Below are 27,726 nucleotides of genomic sequence, written 5' to 3'. Positions count from 1 at the left end.
AAACAATCTCGACGAAGGGATTATTTTATCTATTGGCTCTAAATCTTTCAGTATCCCACCACGTACACATTAATTTTGTTTTCACAAAATAGATCTACTTTGACATTAATCATTTCAAATGCACTTGCAACATAAGGTTAAACTTACCTAGATTTGAGAAAGCTAGACTACTCTACATTATAAATGTTAGTAATACCTTGGCAAGACAGAACAGGACTAAGTACAAAGCTCAAGCAGTAAGTTAAAAGACAGTTTATAATTGATAAATAGCATTTATTTAAAAATATATGTATTAAACATATAAAGGTATTTCATTGATTAAAGAAATTATTTCATTGCTTAAAGAAATCTATCACTTAAGATTAAAATCAAGAATATGAAGAAAGCATGAAACCTTGCAAAATAAAGCTAAAAAGTTCATAAAATGAACTGAATGTTAAGATGAGTACAATTAAAGCTATATTGCAAGTTAATTGCTTAGGAAAACAAACTGCACACAAATCTACCTCTCTCTGAAGGCTCTTCCGCCTTGAACTCTGGTAGATTGAGGACAAAAAAGAATTCATTAAATATGTCATTTGGAAGGAGGTATGACTTGAAATAACTTCTATTCTTGCTAGTATATTCTTTGGAAAGATTACTAGAGGAAAGTATACATTTCTTAGAAATTCATAAAAACAGTAAAAATTATCCAAACAAACAAAAACAAAATATGCAATAAAGCAATACCTTAAACTACTCTAGGAAGAAAACTGGTATCTATATATACTTACTTGCGAAGAAGTTAAACCATCTGAACTGGTACTTGCAGGTGGTTCTCTCTTCACTTCTGGAGCAGTTTCCGGTACTCTTACTCGGACATAGTTAATAAAGTGACGCATGTTAGAAACCAAGTTACTACCTGGAAACCAACTGTCATGGCAGCGCTCTTGTCCACCTGCAGATTCCTAGAATAAACAAATTAGTGTACGGTCTTTTATATATTACAATAATTCATGCTGCTTTTATAATCATACACAGACCATCCTCTCTTCATGACATAATACACATTCAGACTGAATACAAGCAAAGAAATATACCCAATCTGTGTTACCTGAAAAGAGCAAAAGGAATTACTCAAGGTAATACAAAGATGTACAAACTAAGCTTAACATAACAAAACATCCAAAATACTCACAAAATCTCTGGAGAAAAGAAAGTGGCAGATCGCTAGTCATATAAGGAACATTAAGCACCAGCAAAAATCATGAAAGGCATATAAACCATAAGCGAAATTGGAGTAATGAAACCAAGTATTCTTTATTCAAATTCAAATTCTCACCAAAAGGACAGTTATAATTTTGGCTAATTCACATCTTGTGTTTTAGAGGACACAGAACTTTAGTGGTAAAATGTGCTGTGATAATGGTTTCAGCTGAAAATCTAGTAACTTAAGAAAGTTTTAGATTCAATTCATTTCATTTCTTGGCAACCAGTTTCAAGCACTAACTTATAGAATAGCATGATCTATATTGTCAGCTTAAAAATACAGAAGTCTCAACTCTAAAAGACATTGTTGCAACTCATGGCAAGATGTCAAATTCTTTTTCACAACTGTATGCAGTTTTCTAATATTCATTGCTAAGCTGATTCCTGCTTAAATAAATAAAAAATGGTGTTTTATTCTGAATCCCACTGTAAAATCATTATATTAATAAACATCAAGTGTTAAATTTAAGAGAATGTTGCTCCATTAGACAGCACTTCCATATTTTAATGAAAAAATGATATTTATTCTTACCTCTTCATCTGACTCCTGTTCTGGAGAATTTTCCAACCCCAGCTCAATCAAATACAAAACCATGCAAAGGACATGTTCTGACAAATTCTGATGATCCATTAATATCTAGGCAGAGAAATTGACATTCACAGCTTAGAAGGTCTTTTATCTCTGATACTCCCGCAATCTCTAATAAAAAAAGAAAAGTGCCAAAAACCTGGATGACATTTCTAACCTAAATTGAAAGTGAAAGAAAGTAATCAGGAGTCTCCTGTGAAGAAGTTCATGGTACTACAAACTTTTTGTCTCTGAGAATGATTTTCCAGGTTAGCCACTTCAGGAAAGGTATAAATTGTTGAGCTACATACGTAATTTTTGCCTTCAACATTTTTTAATAATAGGAAAATATTTTCTCAAGATTATGACATATATCCCAAGTATTCCTATACAGAAGAGCCTGGGCAGGCAGAACACTATTAATACTTGCCATCCTAGTATTTTCTGGAGACACTGATCTCCAATTTTAGAATTTAAAATAAAGTTTTTCTTTTGTAATACAGTAATGCCTTCAAAGTCTTAACATATTTGTGAAGAGATCGTTAGAAAAAATTATTTTATAGAGTGGTGAATTGCCCATTCAGCTTGCTATAACATTTATTCTGAGGCACCACAAAGACATTTTAAACACCACTGTCCTCTTACGACTGGAAGGATCAACCAAGGAGAACACCTGATTTGGCACTATGTTATAGAATTTAAAAGGAAAGTTGCAAGAAAGTCAATAAAAGTAAGAGTAATAGCATGAATATAACAGTAATAGGATACTAATACAAAACAGGACAAGTCATTTTGGATGGGTTGCATCAACAGAAGTGTTGCATTTAAATGATAGGAAGACATCACTCAGCCTGTTATGACTTCAATATATATAATGCACAAAACAGCGTCCTGCTCTTGATACTACCCTTCAGACTCCTCAATTTATTTGATATATTTTAAGAAAATAATTTTTAGGTTTATAAAAACCTGTGAACATCATGGCAAAAGCAAGATCTAATTTTACTGTCTCTTTCCAACCAAAATTAAAATTATCACTAGTTCAAGCTGTGGTTAATTTTAAAATCAAAAGTGCCAGGTTAACTTGCTCAGTTACCACTACAGTCAGCTACACGCAAAGAACTGCGGTGAGCCTGCCCTCCTTTTTGCATGAGATTAGTCACGATCCAGAGTGACCATGTCCACATAACTTTCTTTTCGAAATCATAAACAATAACGAAATACTTCAGAAATTCCTCATGTCTTCAGGAGACCAAGAGGGATGGGCAAAGCCAAATAATATCAGCACGAGGAGGATCTTAACTAACCAAATTTCCAAGTCTCATATTAAAAAAAAAAAAAAAAAAAGCTTCAAAAATTATCAACGATTTACAGAATGGTTGAGGTTGGAAGGGACCTCTGGAGATCGCCTGGTACAACTCCCCCACTCAAACAGGGTCACCTGGAGCACGTTGCCCAGGACTGCGTCCAGACGGCTTCTGAGCATCTCCAAGCGGGGAGACTCCACAACCCCTCGGGGCAACCTGTTCCAGTGCTCAGTCCTTCTCACAGTAAAAAGGCTTTTCCTCACATTCAGATGGAGCGTCCTGTGTTTCAGTTCGTGCCCGTTGCCTCTCCTCCTGTCACTGGGCACCACTGAAAAGAGCCTGGCCCCATCCTCTCGACGCCCTCCCTTCAGATACCTGCACACATTGGTGAGATCCCCCCTCACTCTTCTCCTCTCCAGGCTGAACCGTCCCAGCTCTCGCAGCCTTCCCTCAGAGCAGAGATGCTCCAGTCCCTTCATCAGCTTAGTAGCTCTTTGCTGGACTTGCTCCAGCAGCTCTACGTCTCTCTTGTACTGGGGAGCCCAGCACAGGCTGAAGAAACCTTACTGAACTCAAATTTGCAATACTGACATATGAGATTTTTATCCTAACTTCTAGAAAACCAATTCTGCCACTGTACATTTCTACATAACCCTGAAACACTGATCTTCTGGTTCTACGCAGAGTTCTACTGCCTTTTCACAGTGCTACATAATTCTTCTACAAATATTGATCAAATTACTAGACAATGAACTGGAAGACCTTTAGAACCAAAAACAACAGCTATTTTAACTAAAGAAGAGCCAGAATTATATACAAAACAATTCAAACAAAAAGCTTCTCAAACAGAAAGGGGCAAACAAAATTTCTGAATCCAGTGTGTACACCTATGTGCACAGAGATGCACATATCTTTCTTTTAATACAACTTTAATGCTCTGAAAGGGAGAGAGGCAGCACTGCTAAAATGAAAAAGCAGGACAGTTTTCCTCTTCAGAATGCTCTGATTCAAAGGGAAGAAAATCACAAGAACTTTCAAATTATAACAAAAGTGGACAAGAAAATACATTTAAAATTTCATTACAAACAGGCTACTAAAGAAATTCAGAATGTATTGCAGCAAAGTTTTAAATACAGGTTGATTCTGAATAGATCAAATAAGTAGATACACCCATCAGGAACATCACAGAGAGAGTTCTTAAAGCAAATACTGTTTTACAATGAGTTTTCTAAATGATGTTCAAACAGTTGATCCAATCAAACACAATCAAATCTCAGATTAAAGAGATCATTAAAAATAAAAGCACATTCAGTATTACATTAATGTGAAAATGATGTGCAGTTGATCAGTTAGAAACAAAAGTCAGACTGTATAACATGTCTAAAAATAGTCAAACATGTTTTATTGTTGTTCTTTATGTAATCCCAAAGGTCAAGAGATACAAAGGCTGTTGTAAATTGGCAAAATTACATATATACACAAAGCAGATCATTTAAACCACTGTACAGACTCGATCACTACATAACTTCTACCTTCCACAAACCTAGCAGAAACGTATTTGAATATTCCAGCTAAAACAGTATCCCAGAAAATTTTACGACTGTCAAGATTTAGGTCCTTGAAGCTCCTTAGTAGAATAAGACAAATAAAAACTATAAGCAAGACAGAAGAAGATGATGCATTCCTTCCCTACATTCTCCATATCTGTTCTACATTAAAATCCTGTTTCATCATCTGAATCACCCTAAACTCACCACTCTGCTTTTCCTCAGCGGGCAGTGCTCCCAAGAGCCGCCTGCCTTGGGCTTCCCCCAGCACTTCCGAGCTCAGTCTCCTGCCGGCAGCTCCAGCGGGGCCTGCCCTGCCCAGGGCGAAGCGGGCAGCAGCCCCCAGCCTCTGGCCACAATTACAGAAATCCCTAGGCAAGGAGGTACCAGCACTCCCAGCAAAGCCAGAGTCAGCTCTGGTGTGAGGCATGCCCCATCTGGACTGATGTTTGAGACTTCATCACTTAACAGAATAAAACAATAACCCACCAAGCACGTACAAAATGCAGTTTTGCAATGTCTACAGTTTGACTAAATTTAGATTCAGAATCTTGATAAAAGAATGTTTAAAACATGGGAAAAAAGAATGTATTTTGTCCTGTTTGTTGAAAAATATGACAGAATGCTCATCCACCTTGAAAAATGGCAGTGACTAGTTAGATTTTGGCAAGATTATAAGCAACTAAGAAATATCTGAAAATGGAAAACCTTGACCATTAATAAGATGTTGTATTACCAAGTCCCAAATGCTATGGCTTCATTCAACAGTCTCTGCACATCTGTCTTCTCCATTAACATGGTCCATACTATCATGGAGAAGGAAAAATAGGAGCAAAAAAACTTCTGAGAAAAAGAACATTCTGTTATAAAGGTAAAATCTATTGAATGAATTCAGGTAAAATCTTAAGTTTGTATCCCTTCTAGTGATATACTGACAACTTATTTATATGATACATCAATAGAGGAAAAAAAAAATCAATTAGCATAACTTCATAGGAATAAACATGTCCCTCTTTAAATGCCACATTGTTGTTACTCTCTTTAACACCAGGTATTTTCCATTCAACAAAAGCTGGAGAGCTATGGAGGAGCAAGGAGCATTAAAAGGAACATCTGCCCAGCAAAGGCGCTCGTGTGCCTCAATCAAATCTTGTTGTATAGTCTCTCAGCTGCCTTTGCAGCCCATTGCTTTGAAAGCACTTTCCAAGCACAAAGAGCAATTCAGAGTCTTTGAACCATTTTCTGATGATGCACTCAGCAAAAGGAAAGCACCACTTCTTAAAAGGGGGCAGCCTACTATCAAAGACAAAACCAAAAATAATTTAAAGGCATCAATTAGTGCTGAAAAACAAACGCTACAATGTTACCAAAAGCCAGAACATATCCAGGGGAAGTGAAATTAGAACCAACTGCACTTGTAAGACTTATTTGTCATTTAGGAGCTAGAGCCACCAAGGTTGCCTACGTTTCACCCTGCTGCGGATGCTTTACAGATCTGCTGTAAGTAGGAGCCGAAAGAACATCACTCACATTAGCAAGCTCCCCAAAACCCTTACGTTACAACAACTCAGACAGCAGCCCTGACGAGTCTGACAGCGCTCCTCAAAGCGCAATAGGATTGCTCATCTCCTTGGGTGCCTGACTAGGTATGTGTACAAACCGCGTAACGAAAACCATAGGAGATCATCATAGGCTTATAAAATGAACATGAAATACTACACATCTCTGAAGTCATACAACCAATTCATGGAGAGAACGTGAAATAATAAAAAAGGAAAAATTACCCCCTTATAACTTGTCTTTAGTTTAACTAGTAAAAAAATAAAATCTGATCAGAAGTACTTCATCATGAGAACAAAAATAAAAATAGTATATAATTTGAACATATATATTGCAAATTTGTAAACGAAGTTGTGATTAAATGGAAGTAAAATACTGGCCTTATTAATGAGAGTTATGTACCTTGTAAAGAAGTGTGAACAGCACAATATGCAAAGTTTTGCAGTGTAAAAGCTTTATGAGACCTTTGTAACTTGGATGTAGCAGTGTTCTCTTCTTGTAAGGTGGCCACGGGTTCCCAGGGAATTTACCACTTTGCTTTAAACTATTGAAAGAAATCAGACTTATGTTAAATACTGCAGTAACGTAGACAACTGTCACTATTATAAATAGCTATCCTGTGTTCTTTTTGTTCAGACAAACTTTATAATTGATGACCATTTCTAAGCCACTTAATTTATATTAAACAACATTTCATAAACAAATATACAAACCATATCCAGTCATCTTTTCTGCTGCCACCTGTGATTTCAACGTCCTGGATACCTTCTAAATTGTTAATTACTGCAATGAATTTTAGAATTCCTCTTTCACTTTAAGAGGCACATGAAATGGACTGAAAACTTTTTATTTCATCAGAGTCTCCAGTTTAGTCAGATATCTACCACAGAAAATTCACATCTGTAGTATTGGATTATACGCAGCTAAAAAGATCCAACACTGGGAAACATCAAACATCATGCTGAAAGTACCAGTGTTTTACCAGCACCACCATGTCTATGAAGTTAAAAATTAATTTCACTGTAGACCCATATTGCTAATAATCAGCTGGTATCTGGTGCATTAGACAGTGCAAATATTTAACAGACTGTTACCTTGCTTAAAATCACAGCACATGTTTATGATGACCCTCAGGCTTAACAGAACAAGCAAACTGGTATGGGGCAGAGGATTATTTCACCAAGTTCATTTTATGTATTTTTAAGTTATTTTTTATTCCCAGAGTATTAAATAAAGAAAATTAAATAAAATTAGTTGCAATAAGGACAAGGATTTTTAAGAGTAAGAATGCAGTAAGGCATAGAATTAAGGACAAATCTTCTTGCTTCTTAGAAGTGTGCTACATGTTTTATTCTTCTATTTAAAATCAGAATTTATTTAATTGACAGGAGTCTGTATTGTCTTCAATACAATCTCAATACACAAAAAATTGTAATACTGTGCTTCATTTTATATAAATGTGAAGAAAAAAAGACAAGGCTATTTTCACTAAGTAATATGTAAATGATTTTTAAACTCAACTCTTCAGTTAAATATCTGATCCGTGACAACATTCACTGCTTTGTCTGTGACTCTTTGGATGTATTTTTAAACATCTGTGGAAGAGAAACAGACTAAATTCACCAGAATCCTGGCAATGTCTGTACATTTCCATACTATTTATTGAAGGACAAATTTGGGACCTGAAAACATTGGTATTATTAACACTCCCAGCATGTGAAAACATTCATATATTATATAAATGATATTTCATATATATATATATATATATATATATATATATATATATATAATCTGTTGCTCAAGAAACAATAATATGCTGCCATATTTCTGAAAGGGATCCAACTTACAATGCAGTGTATCTGTCCATTGCAGACTGCACATCTCTTCGGTAAACTGTTCGAAGTATTACCATGACTGGGTCAAATTCCTTATCCCAAACTTCAGCTATTATTTAAAAGAAGTCATGTTAAAATTATCTTCAGACATTATAATTTATATCAGACTCTCTTCTTAATCAGCCGTTAACTATGTAATTTGTTATTAGATAATTATCTTTTGCAGCAAAGTACAATAATTTTTACTACTTATTATTAATAATACTTTTTTAATTAATAAAGATCTATTAAGACAATAAATCTCTTTCACTAACTAGCTTTTAGTGTCTTGTATTTTTTTTGTGTTTTAGATAGTAATTTACAATGTGAAAAAAGACATTTCTGATAAAGAGACAACCGAAACACATGCAAAGAGAGAAAAAGTTTCAAAAGAACAGTTCCAAATTATTTTTTACATCTAAGTAAAAACGTTTCTTCCATTCTAAGTATATGAAAAAAGTCCCCAAACCACCTTTTCCAGATTCATCTTATTTTGCTCTTTACAAATTTTTAAGTATCTTTAAGAAAATGTGATAATTATATTTCACTTGGAAAGAGCAGGCAATTTTGAAAATAGGACGTAAAGACTGCAGATCAATTAGCAAATAAGTGATATTTAAGTGCAGTGAATCAGATGGTAACATCATGATTTTGGGGTTGGTCTAAATAAATGACTCTTTCTTATCAAACAACATTTGTGATCAATCATTTATAAAATGTGCTTCTGCTTTATAACCAATATTTGTGCATTATTTTTGCATTAAAATCTTAGTTGTCTCTACTTAATTTAGTAGCTCTAAAGCAATGTCTATAGTATATAGGCTTTAAAGAGCAATCATGAATAGAAAAATTCAAATGGAATATTAACGAACATGTCCCTTTAAATGCTACATGTTTTTTGTTCTGCTTATGCATCATTAAAAGATCAAACTAAAAGTTTCCCACCTAAAGCCAGAAAAGTTCTTCAGCGCGTAAGCTGAAGTAGTTAGCTCTGGTAACAAAGCAGTATGAACATAAGATTCAACTTGATCATATTAAAATAACAAGAACAACAAAGAAAAAACAAGGATTTATGTTTTTAGTATATTTAAAACATTTTTCAAAGTTTTCATGGCCAACGTAGGAGGCTTCATCACACCAACGAGACTAGTTTCCCACAGGCATGTGGTCCATATTCCTATTAACTAATATTAATAGTTCTACAGCCACCTCATAAGCTATTCAGAGGGAACACCTTGCACGGTTTCCAGTGTGTGCTCACACCCTAGATGCTCTCACTGTAGCCTTTTAGCCATCAAAAGCGTAGCCTGCTTCCAAAAATCCTACTTTTTTTCTCGACAACAGAGTTCACTATTGCAGCCCCAAATACAGACCAGTCCTGGTTTGGCTAGCTGAACAAAATGAGGAAAACAGACTAAGCGAGGGAGTCACAGGGTAAAGAGTAGGAACCGACACAGAATTCATCTTTGCAACACAAATCCCCAGGAAACACACAGAACTGTATCTGTTTTTGGAGATAGTGGTTTTCTTTAATCAGTGCTTAATGAAAGCCAGATGTGGCACTTCTGCATATCACAAACTAGATTTTTCTCTGTAACTGTAGAAAAAAGGAGGGATTCAGTGAAACGGATTTCAACAGAGCTTGCTTAAACTGTGACAGGCCACAGATTTTAGCTCTAAAAAGCCACCAGAGTACCATCATTCTTTCTGAGGACCTACATAGCCTTATAAAGATTGTAGGCTTTTTAAAAGCTATAGTACACAAAAGAAGGCCACACTGGCTTTTATTCTGGAAGGAGCTTCTTCAATCTTTTATCACATAAAGAGGAGATTTCGTAGAGTGTCACAAATAACTTCTGTATTTACTGCTGTAAGAGATGTTATATTTAAAAATCTTTAAGGTGAATGATATATTCCAGCACTAATACAAGCTATCTTTTAAAATATCATAAATACTATAATCTACCATTGGAGTCTCCAAATACAAAGTGCTATCATAATTATCATTCTTTTATTTTCTTTTTTTTTTCTTTTTTTTAAACACTGTGTTCTGAGAAGACCAGCATGTCACAAGGTCCAAAAATCAGACGTGACATAAAGAAACATGTTCTACAGAACACTGAAAGAGCAATATTTTAAATATATAGGTGTTAACTGCCTAATACACATCAAGAAATCAGAATGTTTTCAGTTCCCAAAACCAGTGATTTCACTAAATTACTTCACTGGCTGTTAATTTCTATCAGAGTGAGAGTTTTTCCTCACTCATCAATCTCCCATGACAAAATCTGGCAAACAGATTAATGCAATATTAGTTTCCACATTAAAAAAAAAAAATCCACAAAAGAGCATTACCTACAAGCCAAATGGCTTAAAAACTGTCAGACCCCAAGGCTGCCAGTTTTCAAGTCACGCCAGAGGCTGGAAGGAGCCACCACCCATCTCCAGCTTTGCTGCGGGCTGCAGCACAGCCAGGGCCCGCGGAGCGGTTCACGTTGCTCCGAGGCTCATCTGCCCGCTCAGCGGCAGGAAAGCGGCCCCGGACCCCGAGTGCTGAACTCCTCCTCTCTCCCCTCTGGTACACCAACACTGTGTTGAGTCTAATTTACACAGCAAGCCGGTCGGGGGAGCAGCTTGTCATTTTTACACTCTATACATTGTATTTAAATAGAAAACAATATTCTATGACCACACTACTTAGGTCTGGACCCTCACTATTGACTGGGAAAGCTGTTACAGATTATTAACAAATTTAGGCAATATAAAAGGAAATAGTAGCTACATGTTTAATAATCACAAAGTGAACAAATTCAAAGAAAATTCTTTGTAGCTGATACCCCACTGGTGTAGACAGTTATAAATTCTATTGAACATACAGCAGTATTTTAAAAATAGAAATGATGTAAGTATGAAGAACAATAAAATACAAACAACACGATCATTCAGTTCTCCTTTTTCGCCTTGCTTTCTAAAGGTTCTTGATTAGTAGTGGAGGTTCAATTTAATTCTAGATCAAAATGTCTTTACAGAAAACTATGAACAGTCTTGAGCAGTGCTGTTAAGAAACACAAGCAACAGACAACAACAACAAAGTCAGACCCTGAGGTTTTTTCGGTCTAACTCTGATTAAGCATCTTACCAGCGAGTACATTACAGAAGACACGGAGCACCATACCTTTAGGTGTATACATTCCTTGTTGCATGGAACCTCCAGGTTCAAAAACAGGAGCTTTAAAATCAGCAACTGCTGACAACACTGATTCAAAGCTTAAGCTTCCTGGAATAATACCACTTTTAGGATTTGGGTTTTCTGGAATGTAATGTTTGTGTTAAGGGAAATAAAGTTAACTTAACTGCAGAACACAGCATTTTACTTCTGTCTGACATTTTCACTTGCGTGTTTCAGAAACCACATTTCAGCAATGCTCTGTTTTAACCACAAGAGGGCTGTATCCTCCAACTGCACTGGAGCAGCAACTACTACTGAAGTGAATCAGTGTCCTATATAGGACACTAAACTCTTTAAACCAAACCAATTACGTACTTGCTCAAGAGGTAAGTATTAAATAAGAACTAAAACCCACTATCTGTAGTGCATATATAAAATTTTTGTGTTAGCCTCTGTTTACTCTCACATTGGATTTCTTAATAGCAAAAAAAATATTTTGCATTTATGGTTAAGTGCAGAAAAAGAAAGTAAAAGGTTGGAGATCTATAGACATACTAAATAATTTTCAGTCTTGGACTAACTAGTCCTTATTTTTTTGATAGTGATACTTAATCAGCCTACTGACAATTCCCAAAATTACAAGCAGTAAGCACTAATACTTACATAAGCAATCACTTACCACAAAGCAGGGGTTTTCTTTCAAGTGGTAATAGGTCTTCTTACATAAGCAATAAGCAATCACTTATTTTTACTTCCAAGCATTAGGCATATAACTTTATATTGTTTTAAACAGTAAATAAGTATGGGGAGAGGGGGAAAGGGAATCTCCCAAACCTCCTCACAAATCACAAGGTTCTTAGAGGGTTAATGGGCATGGGAATGAAATAAAGGAAGAGAAGCAGGTCATCAGATCCTACAAAGTGGAAAAACCGGTGAATTCAGACAGAAAAGTATAGACAGACCTTGTTTTAAGTATACAATCAAACATTTGGAAAACCATCTATTCTGAGGTACAAGCCCTAAAATCTCACCCTGAGCAAGAGCTCAAGGCAAATAGGATCTAATAGCCCAAGAAAAATTCAAGAACACACATTTAAAATACTGTGAATACAGCAAAGAGGACAGGTGAAAAGAATGTAAAGGGAAACAGGTTTTGAAAATATAAACAAGTAAAGATGAAAGGTAAACCGCATATATGGCATCCTAAACAAATGAGTTACTAAGTCTCATTGCATAATTTTTATTGTATATTGGTAACTCTCAGTCTTCTCCATTTACACCTTTATAAATTGGTAATATTTTCACCGGATGCCTGTCACTAGATTGCAAACTCTTTCAGCCAATCACCATAATCTGTTAAATTTGCCTGTGGAGCTTAATATGTTGATACCAGTAAAACTGGGTATGGAACAGTTTAGGGACATGAATCATATCATTGCGTGGAAAGATTTCCTAGAATTTGCTATTCTTCAAGATACTTTCCTACTAAAACAGATACATTTCACTCTAATTTTCAAAGCTGCATTCAGCATGCTATTATTTGCATTTTCAGCTTTTGATATCAAAAGCAAAAGCAAAAATAGCAAGAGTGGCTTCTTTTTATGCTAGCACATAATAAACAATAACCAAAGGCTCAAATCCAGATAAAGGTTGCACTTGGAAAGACTTTCTGAAATCCTACTGAAAAACAGACTTTTCACCTCTCAACTGTAGGATTTTTGTAGTATTTAAAAATAATTTTAAAAGTTCTTTCTTCTATATTAATAAAAAAGCAAACATTACAAAGCACTGCACATTTCATAAGGAAGAACAAAGCAGGAGAAAACATTTTTGAAGATAATCAGATATTTAACATGATGTTCAAGCTCCAAAATCTCACTGCTATCCAGGTACCCGTCACCTGCGTTCACGTACACTAGTTAATATACTTCAAGGATATGAGATCCAATAATGAACTGTGCGTCCTGTCATTCATACAGAGTTGAGCTACCATCTCTGCTCTGAGGATCTCATCATCTGTCATTCCTAGAACAAGAAAAATAGAATAACATAATTAAAAAAACCTGAACACTCAGCATATTTCACCCTTAAAATAACTTAATACAAACATTAGTATTAAGTAATTCTAAAGTGTTATAAAAAGCACAGCAATAAAAAGGGCAAAGTTTATGAAAGACAAGCTCAGTCATAAGGAGACATTTAAACTAAAAACTGCTTGTCTTTCTGAAAAAGACACTGAATCTTAACGTGGCATTTGGTGATTAAATACAGTTTAGCCACTTACTTCCATTAAAGCTATTTTTCTCTATTTCTATGTATTCTATTTCTAATTCATAAGTGATTAAAATTTCAGTGAAGATGAGACTAAGTGTTAGATGCTTTCAGTTACTAATTTTGCCTATTCAGTTTTATGATAGCTATTAAATGTTTTGGAAATGTGAAAATAAATTAAAAGCCGTATTATTTAGATAGATATATCTCTAAAGCTGTGATTCTTACCTAAATGTAAACGAAGACTTAATAAAAGGACTAAAAATGTTAAGGCTCCTTCCAACATGGACCTTTCATGCTCCGAATCAAGAATCGTATTCTGATGCTGCGATGCCATTGTTAGCAGATCTACCACCTTAAATCTGCATAACAAATATTAAAGTCAGAAACATCATTCTTCAACATTAAAACAGTAATGATAAATGTACTGATAAACTCAGGATACCATGCAGATCAGACCTAAATTAATACAAAAAAATGCATATAATGCAGTAATACGCAAATAGATATAAAAACTTTTATTTTTGAAGCTAGATTTTTATTTAACTACCTGTGTGGAATGTGCTATAGTCATATGTACTCCACGTGAAAACATCTGGCACTTACGAACATATAAAAACTAATATCAATTAACCTACTTTCATACCCACATATATACAGGCACAGATTTATTTTATCTGGCAAAGCTAGCATTTCTTCTGGAAGTCAGCTGCAAGAGCTTGGCCTGTTTAGCCTGGAGGAGAGAAGACTGAGGAGGAATCTTATCAATGTGTACAAGTACCTGAAGGGAGGGTTGTCATGGGGACGGGGACAAACTCTTTTCAGTTGTCCCATGTGATGGGACAGAAACTGAACCGCAGGAGGTTCCGCCTGAACGTGAGGAGGAATTTCTTCACTGTGAGAGTGACGGAGCACTGGACCAGGTTGCCCAGAGAGGTGGTGGAGTCTCCTTCTCTGGAGATCTTCAAGGGCCGCCTGGATGCAACCCTATCTACCATGCTCTAGGTGACCCTACCTGAGCAGGGAGATTGGACTAGATGATCTCCAGAGGTCCCTTCCAACCTCACCGATTCTGTGATTCTATGAAGTCTCACTACTGCAGCTCTGTTTGTCCACTTGTTCACGCTAGCATATCCTGAATGTTTCCACATGAGAATGTACAGTACTTTAAAAACTGAAAATGCTCAGAAAACAGACATCTGAACTATTAACTATAACTCAAAAGCTACTCTTGAATGAAATGATGAACATGAAATAGCTAAACTGTAGAGCCCTGGGGTATGTATTAGCTTTAGCTAGGCAGAATCATAGCACTGAAATTGTTTATCACTGTATGCAAAGGTGTATACGCATCTTTTCTCTCCCATTGCATTAGTTAGTCAAGAGTTGGCAAAATACTGAAGAGCAGCATTCTTCTTTGGATCTTACCTTTCAAAAACTGATGAAATAAAATAATCTGGGTCAAGTCTAGAGGCACAGACCTGCGGAAAGAGAATCAATTCATTGTATTCACTAGGATTTCTTTTTTAAATAAACATTGGCTTGGATTCTCAGAAAACATAACTTACTTGCAGCAGATAAATGTCAGGATCAATCATGGAATTACAAAAGTGAGATTGTACGTAAGTCATTGCCTGTCCTTTAATTTGTAGGCCATTCCTCACCCACATGTTGCTGTGAATTTCAGAAAGGCTTGCCTGTTCAATTAAAAAAAAAAAAAAAAAAAAGTCTGCAAACAGAGACATTAAGTTGTTTGGTTCAGTGTTAACAGATCACCAATATATTACTCTGTACTACTCTGTGCGTGTATACACATGTATATATACACACACATATTTATACATATATTTATTCTCAGTCTCAAAAATAAGAGTGCAGGATGCAAGTCAATTCTCAATATATAACAAAATACTTCAAAAAATGTAGCCAGTACCAACTAATGGCATTTCTTGAGGCAGAAATGTATCTGCATATCAGACATAATATAAAAAAAAGTATGTTGAATGATTTGATAAAAAACTTTGTGACTTCTTATTGAGAATGTATTTCAGATGATGAAAGTGATCAAAGCTAATGAAACGATACATCATTTTTCATCTTGAAAAATATTCCAAACATGAGATCATCAGTGGTTAAAATAATGGCTTCTTTTGACCTTTTTCAGCTTAAAAGTATGTCAGGTATAAAAGCAGTGATTATAAATATTATTCACTATCACTTATAAACAAATAAATACAAACTTATAAATAAAAAATGCTGCAGGGTACACCCACTCTTGAAATCATTCTCAATTTAAGATTTCAAGTTTTCAGATTGAGATTTAGTCTCTGTTTGCACTCCAATAATAGCAATTCCACGAACAAAAGTCTGTATTCAAATTTAGCTATTCTGTTTGAAAGTGCTATGATGAATATTATTATATTCTCAGAATTATGTTCCTAACTAATGGCCCATATTTAATTTTGGGAATTAGAAAAAAAACCTAAGTTTATCCTAACTATTCAGTATATGCTATTTATTATGTACTTCTTATTTTTATATTCCACAGTTAAGACACACACACCCTTCTAACCTACCTTAATACATATTTAAGTGATTTTTGTTAAAGAGACAAGCATCAGATAGCAGTATCTTTTATTGTACATCTGTGTATTTGCATCAGAGAAGTTTGCCCATACCTGAATTTGAAGTGGGTGTATCATTAGTTTCATCAGCATCTCCTGATCTGGCAAGATAGTATCCAGATCTAGCTCTTGGCATTTGACAGCCTGGGCAGAGGAAAGGAAATATACATTTTATTGAACAGTTACACTCAACAGGCAATTTCCATCTTTTATGTGACTATAAGCATCTGCTTACCTTACTTAAAAACATAGCAAAGTAACGATGCAGTGGCAAATGAAAAGTAACTTGGTTAGGAGCTGGCTGAAAACAAAACATAGATATTTTAATATCACATTTTATATATATATATATATATATATATATATATATATGAATGCCTTTGTCACCATCACCAAGCGCAGTATCTTGCATGCCCTCATTTGACAGACTTACTTTCTACTAACCTAATATTATTTAATTCCCCACCACCAGTGCTTCATAACCTTCCCATGTTCAGACTGCTACAATTAATCTCTTACTGAGTCCCTAGTAGTTAATGACACTTGAACTTGTCCTGAAGACAGTATCCTTTGCTAAGCTATCAAAGCTGCCTCCTCACTACCATATCATTGCTATTCTGTCTTGTCATTGCTTCAGCTCTCCATTCAACTAGATGGAAGTACTGCAGTGGCTCTGCTTTTAAGACTCTCACAGCTTACACTTGCACCAGTAAATCTAAAATGTTAGACTACAGCCATATAGGATTGTAGGAAATAATATTGTGACTATTAACTACAAACTTTCTAATCTCAACAAAGCAATTCTTTCTTTTTAGATCAGTGCATAGAATGATGTTTTAATGTAATGAGGAAAATAAAGTGTATCACCTTTTAAGTTTAACCAGACTTTCACAGCATTTTGCTTAAATTCATTAAGGATACACACCTCATCTACAAAGTTGATAGCATCAAACCAGTCCTGAAGCGCTTCAAGGCAGTATCTAACAACATTTCGTGTGTATTCTTGTGTCTCCTGCAACAAGAAAAAAGCTGTATTACACGGACCAAAAGAGTTTTAAGTAAGTGTCCTTGTTTCACTGTTACGAATAAATACAGTTATTTTTACATTACTATGCATTTTATGCCTTCATAATATGGAAGCTAATGGTATTAGTACAGTTTCATTGTTATTCTAAAAGAGGATCATTTCAACGGCAAGAATTAAGTCCCTTCTGTCTGCTCTTAATGTCTACTTTAATTTATCCATTTATTTTCCATTTATCAGAAAATTAGAAATCAAAGCAGAAAAGATGTCTTTTCAAGCAACTGAAAAATACTGGCTTATATAAGCTTTTATCCACTGAAAGGTTATTTTAGAGTTTAACTTACTGAATGTGAAATCCAGTGATAACACAATACTAAATAGTTCTTAACGATCCTTACAATAATTATGCTACGTATCATAATGTCCTATTACTAAAATATATTTCAGATTAAATCATATATTTCAAGGCTGGGGGTGTACACTGCCCTCCAGGAGTGCAGCAGTAGCCTACATGAATCTTCCCTTCCCCCTAAACAGAGCAGCTCCAGACCTCCCTCACACTCTTAGGACAGCTATGGCACACTGCACGTGAAAAAGCCAACAGCGCTTCAGCTAGCCAGCAGGTGTGTAAATGCTGACTGGCTTGATCAGTATGAGCATGAACTCAACATTCATCACACTCAGAATAATAACTGATCACAATATTATATATTTGGTAGGCAAAGACAGCAGGAAAAAAGTCTCCTCAAGATAAAACAGCCTGATATTTCAGATTTGAGAACCCTGAAATAAGCTATGATACACCTGGATGCTTCCACTAACCAACCCGGCAAACGTTAACCCATCAAAAACTCTTCTCAGCTTGATTTTAATCTTCCTGAATACAAATCTAAAAGTTAAGCTATTAACCAGTATCTAACACCTTTATAAACATCCTTAAAGAAATGCATCACTGTTCAAATAACTGTATTCCTTAAAGGAAACAAAACAATGTTTATACATGATACCTTACATAAAAAGCAGTCAAAAGAAAAACAAAATTAGAGATAAGGAAAAAAGGTTTATAATTTTAACCACTTCTGAATTTCCTTGAGACTACACAGAGGAACATTAAAAGGATTTCTTTTTGCTTGTATTTGAAAACATGACAGATAAATATTACTTACTCTAACTTTGCAGTGTGACAGAAGACCCCACATTGGCTGTGCACAGGCTTCTAGCTCAGCAGCAAAGGCAGCATAGTATGTCTGTGATTCAAACTCCACATGCTCATTTAATTCACGTTTATTTAAATTCATACCTTCAAAGATTTAAGCAGAGTTATACAACCAAGCATTTAACTATGACTAACTAGAATGTAGTACTTTTATGTTACATAGTCACAGATCTATCAACAAAAAAAAACCCCACAGAAGGTATGTTTAAATGCATCTTATCTAGTAGTAGGATAATAGATGAAATACAAGGGTGAGCATCAAAATTTGAACAGAAACAGATCAGAAAAGAATGATGATTTGGCTAGTAATTGCAGTCAGTTATTTTGCAGGTGACATTAATAACGGACTGCAGCCCATTTACTTTGAACGTTAGTCAGTCAGAACTTTTGGACAGAAAACACCTAGATCTCTTGCTAGATAAATATTTTTCAGTTTGTGGTAAGTTTTTGTTTGTTTGCTTTTAATAAAAACATGTTCCTTCACAGTAACACTTAGAAAAACTCATAAATTCATTAGATTAAGTTACCCCATATGTAAATTTAAGGCTCTGCCACTAGAACAGTTCTAGCACAAGTTATGATTTGCACTATCGGTACAACTTGAGAATTTTGGTGACGTGAATCCCACTGAACTATTATGTAATTGCTCTTCACCTGGTCTGCACAAGGCAAAGATCCATTAGAAGATCATTTTCAAATTTGTTTTCCAGAATATACTGGTCCTTTCCAGGAATGTCTGCTTACGAGAATATTAATGAAATACATACTTATATACAGGGATGTAACAATTTCGCTACTGTGAACGTAAAGCTGTCTCAAGATCCTTGTATTAGTACTGACTATAAAAGTCACATACCTTGAAAGAATGATACAAAATTCATCCATGTTACCAAAAGACCATGATCTTCCAAAAATTTCTTTGCCACGCTTTGGTGTGAGAGTATATTTATAAAATCACTAACCAGGGGCCAGTAAGTATTATTCTTCAGTAGTGCTTCCCCACAGTTCACCACAACATGTAAACTATTTTCTTCATCTAGATTAAAAAATAAAGAGAGTAATGCAACTTTTTCCTTGTTCTAATTTTTAGACCTTTGTCTAGGATCACACAAGAATAAAAGTTAGGATTCATTGTAACCTTGTGACAACGCACACAGGAAACTGCAGAAAAGCTTATTTACTTGATGGCATCTCAAGTTGTTTTCTCATGGTGTGGACACCAGTGTCAATCCCACCCTAGTAGGAGACACACACACTTTGAACAAGATGATCGCAGCCTTTGAAGAGCAGTGCCCTTTGAGCCGCTACCCCAATGAAATTCCATAGAGAACAGACACAGGGTTCATTTCATCTCCGTAGGCCTACGACAGGAGAAGATTTCCAAAGAGAAAAGGGAAGAAATCACAGCAGGGGAGAAAACACCTCTCCCTTTGAATCACAAAGATATGTCCTCTATACCTATTAAATAAATGTCTTAAGTTGGTTTTTATGAGGAAGGATCCCTACAAAGAACAGTAGGGAAACAGGATTGGTCCTGGAGTCATTATCTACACGAAATAACTTCTTGCATCCACCTCTCAGTCGCTGTCATGACTCAAGCCAAGAGAAGAAAGAAAACTTCAGATCTGATGACCAGCCTTGGAGGTGGCTGTTGTCCAGTTTAAATGCACAAGGGACCCTTACAGATACCTTTTAAGCAGGTGAAAGCATCATGACAAAAACAAGCAGCACTGTATGGCCAGAGCAAAAAGATACTGGTATTAGGAGATTCCAAACTCCAGCACAAATGTACCTGGAATGGATCTGCCTGGGTTTGTAAGTAAGCAACTTTTTTTTTCTCCCCTTTAACTACCAAAGAAAATACTTTTTTATTTTTACTCTGAGTTTGTATTATTTTTGTTGGCAGATTGGTAAAGAGATAAAAACCATATTGTTTTGCCTGCTATTTCAACAGAGCTTTTTGAATTTGAAATTGCATAGTACTTTGATCTTGACAAGTTTTAGTCCTCAGGTACAAGGCACACTCAGAGAAATGGATCAAGTCTCATCCTAAAAATATGCTGCCCAAACTGCAGCTGTAAACAGAAACTTTCCAGTTACAATAAGGTAATATAGAACTCAAGTTCTTCAGCTGACTTCTGTCTATTCAACTGGAGCACTAGAAGAGTGCTCTACACAACTTCAAGCTTCTCTGCTGCCATCTGTCCAATACTCTATAACCGCTTGCCTGGTATCTGGTACATCTGGGAAGAAAGAAAACTAGGGCTGGTGTTCGGCTGCCTGGTTCCCACCTGCTCACACAGCCTACCCAAGAACAGGATAAAACCTCCACAAGCTCTGCCTGAACCCATGAAAGTACCTGGAAAAGAACCAACAATTACATGCCCCTGATCCCCTGCCCCAGCGGAGATCAGACAGATTCAGTGTTTTTTTAAACTGGCAGCAGCAACTCCTCGTCGTCAGAGTACTCTGCAAGTGAGGGTTATGTAAGGTCAGTCAGAGGAAGAAAGCGGTTTTCTTTAAGAATGTTTTGATGATGGCTCATTCTCCTTAGGGTATAAATACTTCCCTCATGAAAAGTTCAGGAAAGTGCTAATAGAGAGAAAAAAAAATCTTTAAGAACCAGGAATAAATCTTTCTAGGGATCTAATTTTATTTTCTGCACCAATATTCTCTTCCTCCCTTCACAGTACATGCAAGAGAAAGGTAAGCTGAACAAGTAATGCTTTTGAATTGATGCCCATGCAGCTCCTAGGCCAACGCTCTGTTTCAGAAATACAATTTGCATTGTATTGTATCACTTGGCATCCACAAATACCTTTAACGAACTGTATACTTTTAACAGAGATCAGCTATCCAAATAACAATTAACATTTGCTAGCAACACAAACTAAACATGCCTTAGCAAATGTAATTCCTGCTACATGTCCTGATTGCTAACCCAGCCAGTGGATAGCTGGATAAAATGTGCTGGAGAGAAGCAAACTTTGTCTCCTTCAGATACTAAATGAACTATCTTTTGTTTGCATCACAGCACAAACAGAATTCTTTTTCCTAACTTATCTTACCAGCATAAACTTCTAACAGACTTCTTACTACTGCTTCCAGCACCCTAAAAAGCGTTCTGAACTAAAGAAAACACAAGACGCAAGCTTGTAGAACTGCAAAATAAGGCAATGAAGAAATAAAGTATTTTACTAAAATTTTTCTATGTCAATTTACAGTTTGCCCAAACTCACATATATAAAGCAATGAGGAGGAATGTGAAAATGCAAAGAAGCACCACATAGATTCTAGGATGGGGTCTCAGCCAAGACAAATCACTAGCGCTAGGGAAAGGAAATAGGTAACTTCATGCCATGTTATAGCTGCTCTAGGGGTAAACGTTCTCTTGCAAATCTATCACAAATCTGTCTGAAGATATTTCACTTACTATTTCCAGCTTAAATACTAAATTACCACAAAGTTTCTTCAGAGGATGCCTAGCCATGGCCTTAGCCTTTTTCTATTTGTCTACAATTACGATCCACCATAAAATCTTACCATTGTGTTAGCACCATCCTCTATTCAGCAACTAGCAAAGCTCTGAAGATGCTTTAAAAACACTTTTAAATTAAATTCCACCACTATGGTGTCAGCTTAGCAAAAGTCACTTGCTACACAAACCTTTAAGAAAAAAAGGTGCAACAATGCACTGGACCAAGTCAGAACACAACAGTTTTGACTCCTTTAAAACAATATATACAGGGCAAAGTTTCTTCATGTTGAATTGTGGCTGAATGAGGCCATACTTTGTAGCTAGAGGACTGAGGATTTTCCATTTCAGTGCAGTTATTCTGTATTAGGCTACAGATAAAGTGGAGTCATAGACAAAGCACACTTCAGAGGAAGAAAAGTTTCTGTTCCATGCTGAAGTTGGCAGTATTTATTTAGCAGCAGCAGACTAGCTATCAAGAAAAAGCATCTTCAAACTAGCATAAAGAGGGCTGAGGTCTGCAGTTGGAGTACTTGAAAGCATGAAAAACAAGTCAGCAAAATTTGTTGTGCCACCAAACTTCAGATAAGCATAGGTAAAGGGAGGAAGGTAGAAACAGGACTGCCCTCTTCTCTAGAAGAATGTAAACAGTGTAAACTACTTTAAGTTCAAATCACCATTCTGTCATCCAAGAGCTTGATCAAACGATTACATTTGTAAAGGAATAAATCAGTCTTCCTTAATTAAATTAAACTTTATTAAAACAATTACAAGTGAGAAAAATTAAACCAATTTCAAGTACTTTAAACAACTGATGAAGTACTTTGAAAATACTTTGCTTAAATAAATACAAATCTCAATTTATGTAAGTTCTCATTTAGATGAGCTTCACAACTAGCACATATGCACTTTATCCAACAAATCTGCACAATACTAAGTATTCTAAACTAGGTAAGATTACTACCAAAAAAAAAAAGAAAACATTACAAACCACACAAGAAAACATCAGTATGACTCTTGAAAATGATCTTTTATGTTTCCAGAAAATCATGAGATTCAGTTTCTACCATCTATCGCTATACCCTATGCATTTCGGGGTGGGGGGTGATGGACGAGACACTAAATTTAACAAAGAGATTAACCATTTATTAATTATCTATGAGGGGGAAAAAATAAAATCAACCTACCTTGCAATTCGCTTTTAATAAGGCAACTTTCCATCATATATAATAGAACAGTGACCATAATATCCAGCAGCTGACATTCTTCTGTTACTTGGCGTGCTAGTTCTTCGTTGCTGAACAACTGAACACTGATATGCACTATTCTATTAGACATAGTGTCTGATTCATGGCTTTTCTTCAGTGTTTTCATAATAAAAGCATAATGTTGAACAAAAGTTTTGGTAAAAGCGATCTGCAAACAGTAAAAAAAATTTCATGTTAAAACAAAAACCACAAAAAATATATAGTTTTCTTTCATGATTAAGTTTTACTTTACAAAAGTACAACCAACATATCCTTAAAACATCAGTTACTACGACAAAACAAAATTGGTGGTCTATCTACTCCATGTCTAGCTTCAGAAGCAGTCCATATCCATTGACCCTTCTATAGAAAGAAGTAACTTATTCCTCAAATTTTATTTCCTGATCTCAAAATCCAGTCTTCTCATTCTACACATTTTCCAGTAAAACAATCAGAAACATTGAAACAAGGAACATAAGGTCAAAGCATACCTGTGAATAGAGTAAAGTTCTAGTATTACTTCCCCCTAAATTTATTGAATCCTAGAACAATGTGAAGCCCCCAAATGACATATTACAAACAATGAGATCGCCGGTGGCTGATAGAGCTGTTGTAACTCGATTGCTTGCAATCACCTACCCGCTGACTCAGTTTTTCATTCATTCAACAGGCTAGGATGACATGTCAACACTGAATTTCATCTACTATCATAGCAACTCATTCCTTTTTAATAGAGGCTATCCTCAGAATCTTTTAGTGCTTTCTCCTAAATAAATCTGAACTATGTTATTCATTATACAACTGTTTTTCTGTTTTGTATTATTTTTAATTAATTAAATACATCAATGCATATCAGTCTCAGTACAATTTTTTGGACCACACTATTTTTAGCCTTAAAGTGCACTGTAAACCCATCTCCTGCACTGCATATACATGTGAGTGTATATGCCAGCTTCTAAATAGTTTCTCATTTAGTACTTTAAGTTCTGAATTATCACCATCTGGGCTTGCTCGGCTCAGTAAGAACAGATAATACAAGCTTTCACAGTGATAAAAGAATTTTCAGCTCAATGTCCAAAATCCTGTATCTAGTCCTTCTGGAAGTATAAGTCTTTCTTAAAAATAAAATTTTAAATTTTAAAAACACCTTTAAAAATATATGTGTTTTCAGTGGACTGTATACAAATCATTACCTCGTTTTACCCAAATGCCTCAGACTCTGTACTCCCATATTTTTATTACAGCACTACCATGTTCTTATTTAGAAAATATTCCCCAAAACATCATGATGCCATGATGTTGTGGTCGGTCGTAAAAATGGCTTGTTCCAGCCAACATCCTCAAAATATAAAGCAAGCTGCTGATGTGCAAATATATACCAGGGGAAGGGAGAGAAGCGGTGAAGAAGGGTCACTGTAGAAAACAGCATAATATTGTTTAAGTTGCCCTGTTTTGGCTAGTCCAAGATGATGGAAATTTGTATGACAGACAAAAATTTCTTCTGTGTACAGCACCTGTCATAATGGTAATTATTTTCAGCTACAGCCTCTTTGGTAAGACTGTATTCATAATATATTGGTTAACTTAAACAGAGCTTGATACAACTGTAGTCACTGCAATGACATTTATAATAAACACCAGAACATCTACACTATTAATGTTAAGCTTCAGAAACAAACGATACATTTGATATTTTAAAAAGTTAGTACATTAATTTTGCTAGTAGTATTTTAGAACATGTTAATACTAGACTTAAGGAACATTAAAATAAAACATGTAGTTTGACAAAATAATTTCACAGTTTTCGTTTTCCAGCACAATACCTCTTCACTCCTCTTTAAACAGGACTGTTAAGTGCTACAGTGTAGGTACTGTGTTTTATTTGTTTTACAAAGCACTCTGAATTTGAGCTGATCGTGAAAACATGGTCTTTCTCCGAAGACAATTTTTGATTTTTCCCCTAAATCAACAAACATCAGGGGTTTTTTGTGCCTCACTCATGCAGCTCAGTGATTTTCTGAAAGTAATATAGATTTGCTATCAACATACAGCATAGAATCTACAACATAGATTCTCTAATATGATTAAATAAATACAAGGCATACGCTTTACCCATTTAGAAACCTTAATTTGTAAGTTAAACAAATACAACCCTCTCCCATTTTGAGAGGAGGAAATGAAACTCAATCCCAGAAGTATAACTGCTAAAATTCTGTCTAAACTGCAGCCAGGGCAGGTCAGATCAGTCCATACCGTCCAGCATCCAGTACATGAGTCCCTAGACAGATAAAGGTAAAAATATAGAATACAGGTATGATATGTCTTTCTGAATACTTGCTCAGCCTCCAGTCGTTTACAAGAAGAGCTTCATATGGCAGATGTTTTCCATTTATTTAACTAACTTACTGTCTAAGATAAGTGCAATTGTGCAGTTGCTAAAGTTCTAGCCTACTACAAAATAAAGTCACCTCTTTCATCTGGTCTTTCCTCTTGGTGGCCACACAACAATCTCAGATCCTGTAGGAACCTGACACCAACGCTATGTTTTAGTTAGAGAGGAATTTGCCTCTCCTATGTTTATGTTTTCATTGTAAGGAAAAAGATAGTTGTGTCAGGAGAAAGTTGTGCTAAAATAAAGTTTCCAAAAGAAAAAAATGTTCTACAGAATTTGTAGAACATTATATCCAGGAGTTAGTGAACTTCTATTGCTCTAATCCTTATCTCAATCTTCACTATGGGACATGACTGAAGATGTATGGCATTTCTGATAATTATGTTTGTTGATTCATTATCTCTATCAGATGCTTTTGCATATTTCTGTTAACTTCCATTTTTCCAGACCATAGCAAGTCTCTGCTCTTGAATGATTTACATCTCTCCATCAGTCTTCTGGTTACAGCCAACCCCTCTTCTTTGCTTTCTCCTTGGTCACACAGAGGCCCTACTTGTCTGGTCTTTGTTCTTGTAGAAAACCTGTCCACATCAAAACACCTAATTTTTTGGAGGCTCCAGCAAGTTTCTCTGCTGTTTCCTTTGTCTTTTCTTGGATGTCTTCCAAACTTTTGTTATGGGGGAGTGCTTGAAGGGATGGCTCAGGCACAGATCCTATAAGACAAAGACAATGCTGCTTATTGTTATTTCTCTTTCACATGCAGAGGTAGAGGGGAGCAATGAGAACTCGCTCAGTGTTTCAGCCCATCATTCTTAACATCTCTTCCCAATACTAGAAATCCCCAAAGAGAACTTCTTTTTCCCATTTTAACAAGAAATCTGTGTAACAGATTGCTGGTGGCTCACTCACTGCATCAATCAGGGCATGGTGGACTGAGAGTTTGCTGCACTATGTTTATGCTAGATGCCAGAGATTTCAGCAAACTCCAAGCATCGTACAGATAGCCAGCTCTGTGCCTACATGTCTGGTTAGTTCACCCATCCCATCAGAAAACTAACCTAGCAAAGAGATTCTGCCAGTTTAGTAAGCCCAATCAGCTCATCAAGAATCAGACAACCTGGCACAAACAATGGAAGTAAAAAGTGAGAAGACAGTATGTGTGGTATAGATGGGAGGGGAGAAAGCAGCAGAAAGATCATGTGGAACAATTTACATCTCTATAGGCATTCCTACTGTTTGACATGATTAAACAGTATAAGCACTTCATAAAGGCTCAGTGGTGGCTTAAAAGATAAAATATCTTCCTATTCATCCCAAACTCTACCTCCTCTCTGTGCATCTGCAAAAGGCAGAGCCACTTCTTGTAAATTAGCCACATCCTTTGTAGATGTGTTTCAAACACATCATTCGTGCAGCTTTGCAATAAAGTATAGGTACAAACAAAATAGTGTTGCTGCCTTCCTAGTATTGTTTTGTGGTACATTTCTTACTCTAAGATTGCCTTCTGCTGCAAAGCACCTTTCAAAAGGTTACAGCAATCAAAACAAAGCCATTTTTTTCAAAAAAAAATGCAGATACCTAGGATCCATGCTAATCAAGTTTATACGTAGGAATTGAACTGACTGTTTAATCAAATGTAATATGAACTTGCTAACAAAACAAAAGGAATGTTTAAATAATCCTTCATTTTAATCTGAACACACAGTACAGCAGGTAGAAGATGACTGCTTTCAGGAAAGAAGGCTGCCAGCAGAGAAATCAAGTATACTATAGTCTCCATTCTGAGCACACAATATGGGAAGATTGTGAACCCAGTGAAGGAAGCCACCTGAGATTGTGGCTTATAGCTAAAAGAAAAAAGATCCCAAGATCATTAAAACTGGTTGCTATTAAATGATATAGTATAAAGGCAAACACAGGAATGCTTACCAGATTCCTCTGCTGTGCTGCTGGTAGTTCAGAAGCAGGAGTTTAGCTCAAAACGGAGCCAGAAAACTGCACATCCATGTGGGTCTCAAATATTGAAAATAATTCTAGCTTCATGGCAAGTGAGCATCAAGCAAGAAGTCTTCATGCTTCATCATGTATTAGCTGAATTGGAGACCAAGATGAATATATGCTGGTATCCCAAACCAAAACGCTGTCCATCTTGCCTTGACATGGACCAAGCATTGCTGAAGAACCATATTTTATCATTCAAT

At 35.8% G+C, this 27,726-nt stretch overlaps 1 protein-coding gene across 6 annotated transcripts in view; it reads right to left on the bottom strand.

The window, feature by feature from the left end:
- The window catches only part of UBR3 (ubiquitin protein ligase E3 component n-recognin 3), a 120,882-nt gene that overhangs the window by 64,666 nt on the left and 28,490 nt on the right, over positions 1-27,726 (bottom strand). For 3 of the 6 annotated variants that reach the window (XM_062579035.1, XM_062579039.1, XM_062579036.1), the window contains 16 exons: positions 23,074-23,302; positions 19,268-19,447; positions 18,362-18,495; positions 17,097-17,183; positions 16,407-16,472; positions 16,226-16,315; positions 15,116-15,244; positions 14,976-15,028; positions 13,776-13,909; positions 13,217-13,301; positions 11,283-11,425; positions 8,081-8,177; positions 6,633-6,774; positions 1,781-1,885; positions 774-947; positions 507-536 (listed from right to left, as the gene is read on the bottom strand). In XM_062579035.1, the coding sequence (XP_062435019.1) occupies positions 507-536; positions 774-947; positions 1,781-1,885; positions 6,633-6,774; positions 8,081-8,177; positions 11,283-11,425; positions 13,217-13,301; positions 13,776-13,909; positions 14,976-15,028; positions 15,116-15,244; positions 16,226-16,315; positions 16,407-16,472; positions 17,097-17,183; positions 18,362-18,495; positions 19,268-19,447; positions 23,074-23,302 (1,878 nt within the window). Of the gene's footprint in view, positions 1-506; positions 537-773; positions 948-1,780; positions 1,886-6,632; positions 6,775-8,080; positions 8,178-11,282; positions 11,426-13,216; positions 13,302-13,775; positions 13,910-14,975; positions 15,029-15,115; positions 15,245-16,225; positions 16,316-16,406; positions 16,473-17,096; positions 17,184-18,361; positions 18,496-19,267; positions 19,448-23,073; positions 23,303-25,974; positions 26,033-27,726 lie in introns of those variants that run through there. The other 3 variants (XM_062579037.1, XM_062579038.1, XM_062579040.1) reach the window with 2 other exon arrangements.

Source organism: Rhea pennata, chromosome 6 (genome assembly GCF_028389875.1).
Source record: "Rhea pennata isolate bPtePen1 chromosome 6, bPtePen1.pri, whole genome shotgun sequence".
Classification (NCBI taxonomy): Eukaryota; Metazoa; Chordata; class Aves; order Rheiformes; family Rheidae; genus Rhea; species Rhea pennata.
This window is presented reverse-complemented; position numbering and strand designations above follow the sequence as displayed.